Genomic DNA, 14158 nt, shown 5'->3' on the forward strand with positions numbered 1-14158 from the left:
AAAACTTATATACATTTATCTATTTATTTTTATATATAATAATAAAAATTAAAACATTTTTATATTTTTACATAATTATATTATTATTAATAATAATTTTTTATTTTCTTTTATTTAAAAAAATACTAGTTTTTATTTCGTGTCAATTAGGGCCGACCTATTTTCGACTCTCACCGAATTCACTCCGACTCAAATCCATAAAATTTATGTCTTGATCGTATTGTATGCCATGTCAAAATCCATTTCACAATAAATTAACACTAGTATTTCTAGTGCAGTTTGTTCTCACTCTCACGCTTTTTGGGAAATCTTCCTAATAGCGTAAATCAAACACGTTTAACTGTGGAGTTCTTTGGTGTTAAGCTACCAGAAAACAAGATATCACCTTATTGATATAGTTAGTACCAATCAATTCATTTAAAATATTCTCTTCAACAATATAATCTCGTATCTACACAATTTCAAAATCATACACTTAAACTTTTCCAAACGATATATGATTGTACAGTTTATCCGGTATATTTCACGAATCACAAGACTAGGTCACATTTGTCACCCCAATCTAAAAGATAATTGGTGCCATAGTGATTAGTGATAGGACTGACCTAGTGCACAATTTTCCAGTAAGACAACACAAAGATCCAACTAAGTAATGTCAGTTTACAAAAAACATATATAAAACCAATAAAGAAAAAGTCATGTAAGAATACCAAGTCAACAAGTCAAAGTAAAACCCAAAAACAAAACTACATAAAATAGTGTGAGTGCAACACTGCATTTATTCTTTTTTGGGTTATAAAAGGAAGAAAATCACAGAAGAGAAAACACAAAGAAAGAACAAAACAACAATGTCTACTCTTACCATTCCTCCATCTCTAACCTCTCCTCGTGATGATGCTATTCTTCTCTATCGTGCTTTTAAGGGTATAAATTATTTACTTTTCTTCTTCTTTTATTATTTAATTGAAAAAATAAAATAAAAAAAATTGGTTGGTTTCATCAAATATGTTGATATATATAACTAAAAAGTAACTGTCATAGATTTTTCTTTGATCTGTAATAGGAACATCTAATAATTGGTTTTGGAAAAACCCATGTTGTTGACACATGTTCTTGTCACCCAGACACTGATTTTTTTTTTTTTTCAATTTATTTTTTTTTGGTAGGGTTTGGTTGTGATTCAGCAGCAGTAATTAATGTTCTTGCTCATAGAGATCAAACACAACGTGTTCTTATTCAACAAGAGTACAAATCAATGTATTCCGAAGATCTTTCGAAACGCTTAGCATCGGAACTTAGTGGCAAATTAGAGGTACTAATTCCGTCTTTTAAGAGTGTTTGGATAAAAAATAAAGCGACATTTTATAAATGTTATGATTCCTAGCTTCTCAGAATATGAACTTAAGTTGCGTTTGGTTTGAGGTAATAAAATGAAAGAACGAAAAATATATATTTTAAATTATGTGTTGCAATTTAGCTTTAGAATTTTGTTTTTGCTATTTAGATTGCGGTTCTTCTTTGGATGCATGATCCTGCTGGTCGGGATGCGCTGATCGTTAAGCAAGCACTGAATCCCGACATACTTGATCTGCAAGGCGCTACTGAAGTTATATGTTCGCGAACACCGTCTCAGATTCAGCATTTTAAGCAGATTTACTATTCGAAATTCGGAGTGTACCTTGAAAATGATATTGAAAACTACACTTCTGGGGATCATAAAATGGTAAATGTTCTCTATATGCTTTTTTCTCATTACATTTTTGTTACAAACTTTAATGTGACCGATTTTTTTTTTTTTTAATCAGTTTCGCTATAGCACATGCTATTTTAGCGTGTAAATTCTATGTTATGTATAGTCGTGACTAAGGGCATATTGGTCCAAATTATACAAGCTTCTTCCAAAACATACGACTTTTAGATATAGATGACAATATCTATACTGATGAATCTTCTATCTATCGTATAAACTCAAATTATTCGAGAAACTTGGAAACTCCAACTTTTTGTATATAGATTACAATATTTATACAGATGAATCTTCTATCTATCGTATAAAACCACGTTATTCGAGAAACTTGGAAACTACCTCGAGTTTTTTAATTGGATTTCATTCGAACCATTTAGTTTCGCATGTAACAGACACAAATGATATACTATTTATTAGTAAATTATTCTCATTAAAAATCTACAACTAAAAAAACAAATCAATGCCTCTTCACATAAGACTAAATCTAAGTATTTGATAGCTTAATTAGAAACATTACATGATAATTTGAGGCATAACAATTTTGTTTTCCATATGGTTAGTGATTTTTCTCATTACTAAATATATTGGTTGCAGCTCTTACTAGCATATGTGAGTACACAACGTTATGAAGGACCCGAAATCGATAGAGAGATGGCGGTAAATGATGCAAAACATTTGTACAAAGCAGGGGAGAAGAAATTAGGAACTGATGAGAAGACATTCATCCACATATTTAGCCAACGAAGCAGATCGAATTTGGTTGCTGTTGCTTCGGCTTATCGTGACATGTATGGATCCCTTAAAAAGGTACAAATTGAAGATTTAGTTATGGTAAGGCACGAGCGGTTCCATGGAATAACTCGTGCTCTTATATATTGTATTATATTTCCACACATTTTTAACAGAGTTTCGGTTTAACTGTTGGTATGAAATTATTTCAGGCAATAAAGAGTGAAACTTCGGGTTATTTTGAGCACGGTCTTCTGACAATACTTCGTTGCGCTGAAAATCCTCCGAAGTATTTTGCAAAGGTAAAATTTCTTCAAGCTGTAGTTTTTGGTGCTCAATGAAATTAAGACAAAGTTTTTTGCTTCTGTCCATTTTTTTTATCTTAGGGTCGGGTCCGTGCTAAGACAATTAGGCGCTTTCGGCCAAAAAAATATCATTGGGTTTTTTATGTGAAAAAATTTATATAATTTTTTTGTATTTTGTGGTAAAAATTTAAAATATAATGTTTTGAAAAAATAATTGAATTTTTATTCTTAATAAAATATTAAATATTGTATTTTAAAATAAATAATAGTGAAAATACAAAATATAATCCTTCAAAAATCAAATTGAGAGCTTTTTTATTGAAGAATTTTTCGGACTAAGGTGAAAGGCTTTGGGTGTAGATCCTAGTTGCCCCATTCTCGGGCGACCTTGTTTAGGATGTCTTTGGTTTAGAAAAAAAACAAATTTTATTTAATTTCTTTGTTTGGTCGTATTTGAAAGTATTCGAATGACTTTTCTACTATTTAAATAGAGTGACTATTCCATTTCAAAATAAGTAAAAATGTCATTCCATTGCAAGATAAAAAAAATTAATAATTTTCTTAATTTATTTCTTTCATATTTTTTCACATTCTCTTTCTCGATTCTATTTTTTATATTTTCATTCTTACCAACCGAACAAACTTTTAAATTCATTTAAAAAGTGAACTAGCATATAACGAATAAACTTGTTTGAACACTACTACAAAAAGGAGTATTTTCGTCGGTTTTTTAGTGACATATAAAGATTTTGCGTCGGTTTATAAAACCGACGTATAAACCGTAGACGCAAATAGTATTTTATTTGCGTCGTTTCTAAAAAGACGCAAAAAAATAATTTTCTTCACTTTAAAACCGACGCAAAAAATAAAATATTCTTGTTAACATATTGCGTCAGTTTGAAATTGACACAAAAAGCTTTGTGCCATTTCAAAACCGACACAAAATATTTTTACCGTCGGTTCTTAAATGACGCATAACTTGTTGTAAAATATTTTTATTTTTACCTATTGCGTCAGTTATAAAATGAAGCAAAGTTGTAGGTAAAGTAAAATTGCAAATTTCCATACAATTTTTCCTACCTGTATTTTCAGATTTTACAATCATTAAATATAAAACTAACTATAACTAAATACATAATCCAAAAAAAGTTAAAAAATTATAATTAAATGAGGCATGTAATCACTAAATAAGTTAGAAAAATTATCTACAAAAAATTAACCAGCTAAACTTTAAATTCATACATAAAATTATATAGTAACTTGATTACACAAAGGTATTGTCATAATTAAAATGTTAATTCCAAGAAAATAAACCTACATAACAAAGTGTAAACCAAAGTAAAGTTTCACATTAAGTAAAACCGAAACAAGATAAGAAAAAGAATAATAAATAAATACCAATACTGTAGAAAATACTTTAGTACATGAAGAATATAATATACAAAGTCCAAAACACACTAAGGCAACTGATAAGTATTTGCAGTTTTATGTCACAACCTGCTAAATAAATGGATAAATAGTAGAACCAATCGAGTTTAGCTTTTTTTTTCTTTTTTTTTTACTGGAAGAGCCAATTTGACTTATTAGTACATCCAAAACATAACTAATACAAAACATAACTAATACAGAAGGAAAAAACAGTTTCAACATTCAAGAGGATTTCTAACGAAAGGTTGGCCATATTTAAAAGTTTCTATACTATTTTTTTAGTGAATTTGTCAATTCCAGAATAACGTCAATCTATCATGAAACAGTATTATTGATATTCTTATGACTTCACGAGACTTGCTGATTAATTCATGACTATATGCCATCTTTGGTAAATACCTAAAATTTTAATAAACAATGTTTTAAATTAAGCAATGTTGATGATGTATTTTCCTACTTATTACAAGTTCAGCCAGCACTGAATTACAAAATTGAAAGATTAAAGTGGCCAAAACTTTAAATGGACTAAAATAAGTAAAGAACTTTTAATATTGTTGGAGAATCCATAGTAACCAAGTGAAAATATGTGAAAAAAATTAATACTTATATTTGAATGAATGGCGTTGATATATATATTATGTTTACAAATAATGATAATCATAATATATCAAAACAAAAGAAAACATCACCTCTTACAAACTATGAAAGCCTGGTTATGTAAGGCGTCTTATACCAAAATTAAGGATGGTCTTGTCATATTGACTTGAAGCGTAGCTCACTTTCAAAAAATAGTAAAATATTGTATTTTAAAATTAAAAACAGTCTAAAACAAAGTTCTACCAAAAAAATAATAAATAAATAAATAAAATGAACAACAACAAAGTAAAGAAAATAGCTCAAGTTGTACAAGCTTATTTTTATCTTCTTTGATGGAATAAAAACTGAAATAACAGAGCCCTATTCATTCACCTATCCATGTAAACTGTAAGCATATTCATATTAAAAAGAAAAAAAAAAGTTGAAAATCTTTAGGAAAGCATACATTGCATATTAATAAGAAAAAGTTGTTTATCATTGGACATATTCCTTTGCACATGACATGTGCTCTATGACTCATGATGTTGTATCTCTCTCAAGTTAAAGAATAGAGAAACAAAAATCTCTATTTATATCTCATTTTTCCTTTTAGAAACAAATACAAGATTTTAAATCTTTAAAATAAAGCAAAGTCCCCTGAACTAATCAAATTAAAACAAAATGAAAAATTAACTCAGCTTACTACAATCTTGATACAACCAACTATTAAATTAATTAAGGGAAAGAAACAAACTGTTTATTTATTGAACAAAGAAAAAATATGAAATACCCGAACGTTACTTGAAACAACATCAGAAATATAAGACATAATAAGAAGTAAGCCCAAGTGAATACAACCAATGAGAGGATCATATATTTACAATAGGACAAGCACCAACAAAAAAGAAATAGTATGTGCTAAAGACATTAATAAATTTGTAAAACAAACTTGAGAAATATATTTACAATTCTGCTGCTTCAAAGGTTATAAAATTTGAGTCTCAATATCATAATCAGCATATTGCTATCAACCCATCCCTGAGATAATTATGCAAATGAGTAGAACAATATGAAAGAGTACTCAAGCACTTACTTGTTCAATATGAAAAATGTAAGAATCTTGCATATGCTCTTGATTAGCGATATAAATTCTGTACACAAATTACAAACAACAAAGTTCAATGTTTCTATTTTCTATTTTTCTACCAAAGAGGTAAAAATAACAAAAAAAAAAAAAAAATAAATAAATAAAGAATAAAGAATAACAGAGAAACAGATCAAATGAATATCCCACAATGCAATTGTAATCCACCTTGATGATTCTTGGAGAATTCATCAATCCTAGAAAAAAAATTATTGCTGTAGTTCCTTTGGTGGTAGACACCCATTTTTGAGATAGAATTACAAGAAAATGACAAGATAGAAGTCCCAAACACATATGTATTATCCATTGATGAAATATTTTTTAGAAAAAATTGAAGAACTTGATGAGTGACAAACTCAACAAAATTCACCTTCCTCACGTGAAGAGAGACACAGAATTTTATCAGGATATGATACATGAGCTATCAAACCCAATTGAAAAATAAAAATTACCAATTTCAGTAAGAAAATAAACATTAACAGTAAGATTATGTCAAAAAAAATTCTAAAAAATAATAATAAGGATAATTAAAACCTACCGAAACCATAAAAGAGAACTTGAATCAATCAAGAGATTAAATTAAAATTCAAATAAAACCCTAAACCCAATAGAGTCAGTCGCACAAGCAAAAAAAGAAAAAAAATCAAATTGATCCTCCAACAAAAAAAAAAGAAAGAAAATAAAGAAACTCACAATATGAATGCCTTGGAAGCCAGAGATAGCAAGAGTCTTAAGAACCTCACGGCCAATTCCACCCACCCTTTAACCATGGTACTTCTTATCTTTTATTTCTTCAACGATGGAGAAGGAATTCTTAAAGTTGATGCAAGCAATGACGGACATATAAAACCACATAGATGAAACCCAACAATGAGAAGAACAATGAACCACATAGATGAAACCCAATAACGTATTACAGAGGGTAAAACACAAAAGAGATTAAAGGAAAGAAATAATCAAACCTTCTATATTTTAAAGGTTTAGGAAGAGCAGAGAAGATGTTGAACCTTCGTGGTGCCGACTATGGAGAGAGAGAGGAGTTGTGTCGTGCGTGGCCATGAGAGAGATGGGTACGCGGTGAGAGGAACACGGAGAGAGGGAATCGTGGATGATAGGGGAGCGATGGGGGTCGGAATATTGCCGAGCTATACCACAATTTCGATTTGGAGAAGAGAATGAATAGTCTGCTTATTTCTCGATTTGGGTTTAGAGGAAATAGAGATTCAACGTCCGTTTAAAGAACTTGAAACCATTTTTGTGAGTTTTTATAACTGACTATATAGTCATATTCAACCTTTCTAAACCGACGCAACAAACCAATTAAAATTTTTAATATTGTACTTTTCCCGTCGGTTTTTTCATTACTGTCTAATTAGTAACAGACGCAAATAATATTTTTTTAGCGTCAGTTTAAAACAGTTGCATAAATACATGCCTGACTATTTACGTCGGTCAACGAAATGAACAGTAGCGTTGACCGACGTAAATAGTGTAATTTGTAGTAGTGGAAAGAAAATATTGCTCGAATTTCTAGTAACATTTGGCCGATTTGATTTCACCAATGGAGAAATATATAACTTTATTTTAATGAAAATAATTTATTTTCGATTTTAACAGGTTTTGTACAAGGCAATGAAAGGTTTTGGAACCAATGACACCACATTGATTAGGGTAATTGTAACAAGGACTGAAATAGATATGCAATACATTAAGGCTGAATATCTTAAGAAGTACAAGAAACCATTGAATGATGCAGTTCATTCTGAAACATCAGGCCATTATAGGACCTTTCTTCTCTCCCTTTTGGGTCCGAATAATTAGTCTAAAAATGAATTGGATTTGATTTACTATTGTTATCAGTGTAATTTAATATCGAGTCTCTCACATATTCTCTGTGAGACAAGACATCAATAATGATTTGTTATGTTATGAGTGTTGGGTGTTATAAAGTGCCTTATAATAATGGTTTATGTAATGTTGTTAATTACAAAACTTTGTGTTTGTTTAAGATTTCTTGCAACAAATTAGCTATAGAATTAATGATTATTATGAATAGAAATTTTTTATAGTGGATATACTAATTTAGGTAACACAACTCAGAGCAAGAGCAAGAGCCAGTTTCCTTCCGAGTAATTAAACTCGAGCAGCACGGTTCTACAATCATACACATCCTTCTTAACAAAATCAGACTCTCACACCTCACTATGAGTACACAAACATTACTTCTCCATGGTTTGAAATGATTGTATTCCCGAAATTAGATATCTTGGGCTCGTAGTAAGAATCAAGTAAGGAACATCTCGAGCTTATTCTACGATAAAAACAAATCGAGAGATACTTGTGATGCAACCATGCCAATCCTCTAGCTATTCCCATGCAAATTTTAATACTCATACACCATTGCAGGATATCATCTTTGCTTTCAACTCAATGTAAGTAATCATGGAGATTCCTATTGGGCATGTGTTTGTAGACCAAAAACTTTTCATTTTCAACTGTGCAAAACCCTAAAAGAGGGATTAAGTAGTTGTGTTTCAATCTATAGTCAGAGCCAAAAACTCATATGCAAATTGGCTCTTGTTGTGTTACTAATTCTCATAACACTTTGGAAAACATACCCTTGTACATCATCCACATGTAGAGTCAGCCCTGAGTTAAAATGGGCTATAGGCAAGAAAAAAAAATTGAGCCCTTACTATAAAAGTAAATGGTATTTTAAAAATTATTAAAAAAAATATGCGTATTTTTTAAAAGGTATTTTTTTTTTATTTGAGCTCCTAAAATGAGTGGGCCCTAGGTGCGGGCCTAACCTGCTATGCCTAAGGCCAGTCCTGTCCACGTGTTTCCTCTTCCTATCACGTTAGCCATGATGAAATTGTCTGTTAGCTTTACAAGTTATATTGGAATAAGTTTGTTGTGTAAATCCCCTTATAAGCTCAAGTTTAATACCCCATAATAGAACATTATAAGTGTGTCTTATGGCCAAGACTAGTATACACACACTCAAATAGAAGACTAACTGTTTTCAGTTACAATAAATAAAAGAAGAAGAAGAAAACTTATAGCTCAAATACTTCCTATGAGCCTAACTACCCTAACCAATTCTACAACTTATAAATAGCCAGATCAAAGCTCTCAAGAACTACCTAAAGCAATTTTTCATCTTCTGCGAGATGGGTTAGAGTGAGAGAGTAGAGAGTGAAGCTCCTCGGAGCTCTATTGTAATCCCATACACGAAGAAAGAAATAGAGAAAAGTTAGAGTAATATCGAGAGAAAAACAAAGAGAAAATAAAATAGTGAATAAAAAATATTATCAACCAAGAAATTGTGGTTTGAAATATAAAAAAAAAACACTTGTAATTATCTGTTGAATAGTGAAGATCAAGCTACTCTGAGGTGAGCTTGACGGAGAAGTAACCCATGTTCTGGGGTGAACTCCGAGATCAAATCTCTGTGTTCGATTCTACTTTTTGTTTGTTTTCTCAAATCCTAACTCTCATTAATTTGTTTATGTGTGTGAGTTCGTGTTCTTGATCTTGTGTGTGCGCTATTGATCTCTGGATCGTGTGTGTGCGATCTGTTTGTAATCTTTGAGCTTGAACTTCTATGGTTTTTATCAAAGAAGGGGAAGAAGATTCGAGATTGTATCTCGAGAAGGCTAAATCGTTTAATAACTTTTAGGGTTTTGTTGTCTTGTTTGTTGGCCGGATCGAGTCCTCGCTACAAAAAATATTACTTCTAGTCACAATGAAAAAATTGTGACTAATTATAAATTATTATTTTTATGTTGTGAAACAAAAAATTTACATCATTAGCAAAAATCATTATGCCCAATTCATCATTCATAAATGAAGTGACTTTAGCAAAAATAGCATAACAACACGATTACACGTATCATTCGAGAGGTGAATCAAAGTAAAATGATTAGAAAAATACTTACTAAACACCTTAGCCACATCATCTATAGAATAGACCCCTCTCCCATTCTCATCAAGAATACTAGAAATTCGATATGAGCACATCAACCAGAAGCACATTTGTGAAAGTGAGAAGAGTTTTTATCCTCAAGTTTCAATCAACTATTCTTCACCTAAGACCCATTATTTCTCTTCCTTCTCATGAAGAATGTCAAGTTTCATCTCAATTTTCGAAGCTCATCACTCTCACACTAGACAAATTTGCACCAACAATTTCAAGTTCATTTAATTTTTTTGTAATGGCCCGTTTATATCTAAAGTGAGTATTTTTATTGAGAAATACTAAAAAGTACTTATGCTTAATATATTTCTCAAGTGTAATATTGCTTTTGGTGTAAGTTTCACTTTTTTTAATAAATATTATAAAAAATTATTAACTAATTATAGAACGGCACTTCATCGTGGTGCTAAGTATCAAGTTCCTCATAGCAATATACTCATTTTTATTCCATTTATCAATCTTAGAGGCCACTGCCTCTATATTCCTAGTCACATTCAAAAGGGTCCGAAATAAAATGGTAAATACTATTTTGGATACTGTGTTTTGCAAAAGTTATTAATTACATTATCTGTTTTGTAAAATGACAAAATAAACCTTGTATTTCTAAAATAGTACAAATAAGACCCTAAAATAATTTTTTGTCAAAATAAAATTTAATATTAATCTGATCTAAAGATATTAAGACAAAACTGTTTACATTTTTTGTATACGTTCGTATTAGGAATTGTCTTCAAGTTGGTTATATTAAAAAATAAAATTGTCAAAAATTAAGCTCAATGTCCTATTTTTACTATTTTGGAAAATACAAGGTCTATTTTGTCATTTAACAAAACAGAGGATTCAATCAGTAATTTTTACAAAACACAAGATCTAATATGGTATTTACTCAAAATAAAATAAAATAAAAAAGCTTGAAGGCCATTAATATGTATTCTTAAACCAAAAACATAAATAAAAAAGATATGAGTCCTTTAATTAATGCATATATATGGAAGGGATTATTTCATAAATACACAAAAATAACAAAAAAAAATTACAAAAATATAATTTCACGGAAATTTAAATATTTTTACGAATTTTTTGATTTTATTGACAGAAAATACGGTCTTTTTATGTTGTACTCTTGTTAATTTGTTGTTGATTTTTGTTATTTGTATGTTATTTTTTGTTGTTGTTTTGATGTTATTTAGATGTTATTTTCACGAATTTTTATGTAGTTTTCTTGTTGTTTTTGTGTTGTTTTTATAAAAAAGTACTGTAAAAATATAAAAAAAAATCTTTAACCGTAAAAGTATAATTTTTTCTTAAAAAAAATGATACCTTATGTAATTAACCCTATATGAAATGAATCAAGAATGAACAAGAAATTAAATAGGAATGAGAAATGGAATTTAAAGATGACTCTTAATTATTAAATTAAATTAATACATGCTGACATGTCACTAAGTAGGTTTGGAAAAGTCAAAGATAGACAAAATATGTATCTTTATATCACTTTGAATTTCGATTCAAGTGCTATTATTTGGTTGAAATGCTAAAAGTTACCGGTAGTAGTGTCAATCACCCTCCTACGTGTCAATATTACTATTGGTCTAATTTAGTATTGGGTTTCATATAGTTTAATATAATAACTTTTAAAGAGTATCGCTAACCAATCATAAGGCGACACGTCTGAAGGGTACTAGGCACCACTGGTGCCTAATAGCAATGCTCTATTTGTTACTACAATTCACCTATGTTTAAAAAATTTAGTCAATAATTTAATAGAGAATTACTAAAAGATATTATTAGTCACTATAAGAAATTTTACTTTTAATTATAATAAAACTTGTATTTAAAAGTTAAAAAATTATGACTAATTACATATATTCTTATGTTGCGATTAAAATGTTCGTGATTAAAAGTATTAGCAGTCATAAAAAATACAATTTGTTGAGACTAAAAATCATATTTAGTCACTAAAAAATTATATTATAACTAAAAAGTTGTCACTGAAATATTTTTTTTAGTGAGTCCTTCTCGGTGTCATACCACTATTTATATAATTAAGTATTGGGTCGGGTCCCATATAAATTAAAAAAATACTTTTAAAGAATATCGCTAACTAATCGTAAAATGTTAACTATAAAAAGTACTGAACATCGCTGATACTACGCAATTACAATCCTCAATTTAAAGTGAACTCATGTATAAATTAATTTTTAAAGGGAAATTTAATTTTCTATACTTAAAAAATCTTAATATTTTATTCTTAAACCAATATATTTCAAACTAAAAAATATATGACACTTTTATCTAAAACCCAAAAATACCCCTCTCATAACTCAGCCCTATTTTTTCCCAACCCGCATATGCATCGGACCCTCCCATCGGACCCGTCGGACCCCCAACTTGCAAGCATCGGACCCCCCATCCCCCGTCGGACCCCCCCATCGGACCCCAACCCAATTTTTTCTCCCAACTCGCAAGCATCGGACCCCACATCGGGGTGCCCATCGGACCCGTCGGACTCTCCATCGGACCCCTGTTTTTTTTTTTTGGTTTTCGATTGAGGCTCACGGGTTGAGAGAGAGGAAGAGAGAGGGGGGCTGGGTCCTTCGTCGGAGGTGGTGGGTGGTCCTCGGTGGTCGTCGGAGGTGGTGGAGGTGAGCTGTGGAGGTGAGCCGTGGAGGTGGTGGTGCGTTTGGGTGGTCCTCACGGGTTGAGAGAGAGGAAGAGAGAGGGGGGCTAGGTGGTCCTCGGTGGTCTTCGGAGGTCGTCAGAGCCGTGCTCTTTGGTTGAGCCGTGGAGGTTGTGGGACGATTTGGGTGGGGCAGCGAAGAGATGCCGAGATAGAGAGAAAAAGAGAGATCGATGCAGAGAGAGTTTGAGGGAAGGAGAGAGAAAGGGTTTGAGTTTTTGACAGAGGTATTTTTGGGTTTTTGAAAAAGTAGTCATATATATTTTCAATGTAGAAAAGTATTAGTTTAGGGAAAAAATTATCCCCTAATGCATGCATAGAAATTCAAATTTCCCTTTTTAAATTGGCATGAAGTGGGCTTGTTTGTAACCTACAATAGCATCATACATATATGCTTTATATATATAAAAAAGATATTATATAAATATTATATATAGAATCAAATTAATCAAGAACAAAAAATCCAAAAACAATTGGAATCTTACCATATTAATATTGTGTTTGTGTTCGAATAAAGTAATGATTGATAATAATAAGACTATTTAGTTAATAAAATATAATAAATATGTCTCACTTTATTTTATGCATGAATGAACGTACGTACCCAATATTATACAATTTTTTTTATATAAAGATATATGTATGCTAAATTAATCAATTTTAAAGGTATTATATGCATATTCTAAAATAAAAGAAATATATAAAATGCATGGTTTTCATGTAAAGTAATTTGATCTCCCCCACCCACTCAAAAGCCATATCTTTATTTATTTTATTTTATTTTTACTTTTATATATAAAAAAAATCAATTTTAGTAATTTTTTTATTTGTATTGCAAATTAATTAATTATTAACCACACACATCAAATCCCATATGAATGAATTGCAAAAAAAAAAAAAAACAAAAGATACATCGTGGATGGCAAAAGTCAAGCTTTCACATTATACACGCTATGTTAGTCTTTAGAGACAGTTTTTTCACCCCCATTTATAAAAAGGAAAGCTAAAGGATGTAAAAATACCCGCTATATTTGAAATTGACATTTAGAGGCGGTTTTTTGATAAAAACCGTAGGTATAAAATTATATTATACCATTTAGGCAGTTAGAAATTAAATATTAATTTTTTTTTTTCTGGTTGACCCTATGGTGTCGATTCCTTCATAGGAACCGACGGCATAGGGTACACGGTTTGCTGAAAAAATTGAAATTCGCGACCTTTTGGCGTCAGTTGCTACGCCACTTATGGCGTCGGTTATTGGCTAGGAACTGACGCCATAGGGGTCCATATGACATCGGTTCATATAAACCTTTTAGCGTCACCCTGATCAGTATCGGTAGCGAATTTTACGAAAATCGATGCTGAAAGGGCTTAAAAACCGCCTCTAAAGGGGGTTTTTGTAGTAGTGATTATTATTTTTATATAATAACTAAAAAATGTGTATGTATTTTTAGTCACAATACTTGTTGTGACTAAAATTAAATTAGTGACAATTTGTATCCAAATAATATATTTTAGTTACAAATAATTTTTTATTATGACTAAAAGTTACATTTAATTAAAAAAATTA

General features: G+C 30.4%; 1 protein-coding gene across 1 annotated transcript; it reads left to right on the forward strand.

The window, feature by feature from the left end:
* Window positions 1-774: 774 nt before the first annotated feature.
* Window positions 775-7878, forward strand: LOC133035569 (annexin D5-like). Its single transcript, XM_061111468.1, has 6 exons — window positions 775-924; window positions 1167-1312; window positions 1505-1723; window positions 2342-2554; window positions 2689-2778; window positions 7547-7878. Exons 1-6 carry the CDS (start codon window positions 849-851, stop codon window positions 7748-7750), a joined length of 948 nt encoding a protein of 315 aa, XP_060967451.1. The 5' UTR covers window positions 775-848; the 3' UTR covers window positions 7751-7878.
* The last annotated feature ends 6280 nt before the right edge of the window (window positions 7879-14158 follow it).

Source organism: Cannabis sativa, chromosome 3, assembly GCF_029168945.1.
Source record: "Cannabis sativa cultivar Pink pepper isolate KNU-18-1 chromosome 3, ASM2916894v1, whole genome shotgun sequence".
Lineage (NCBI taxonomy): Eukaryota > Viridiplantae > Streptophyta > Magnoliopsida > Rosales > Cannabaceae > Cannabis > Cannabis sativa.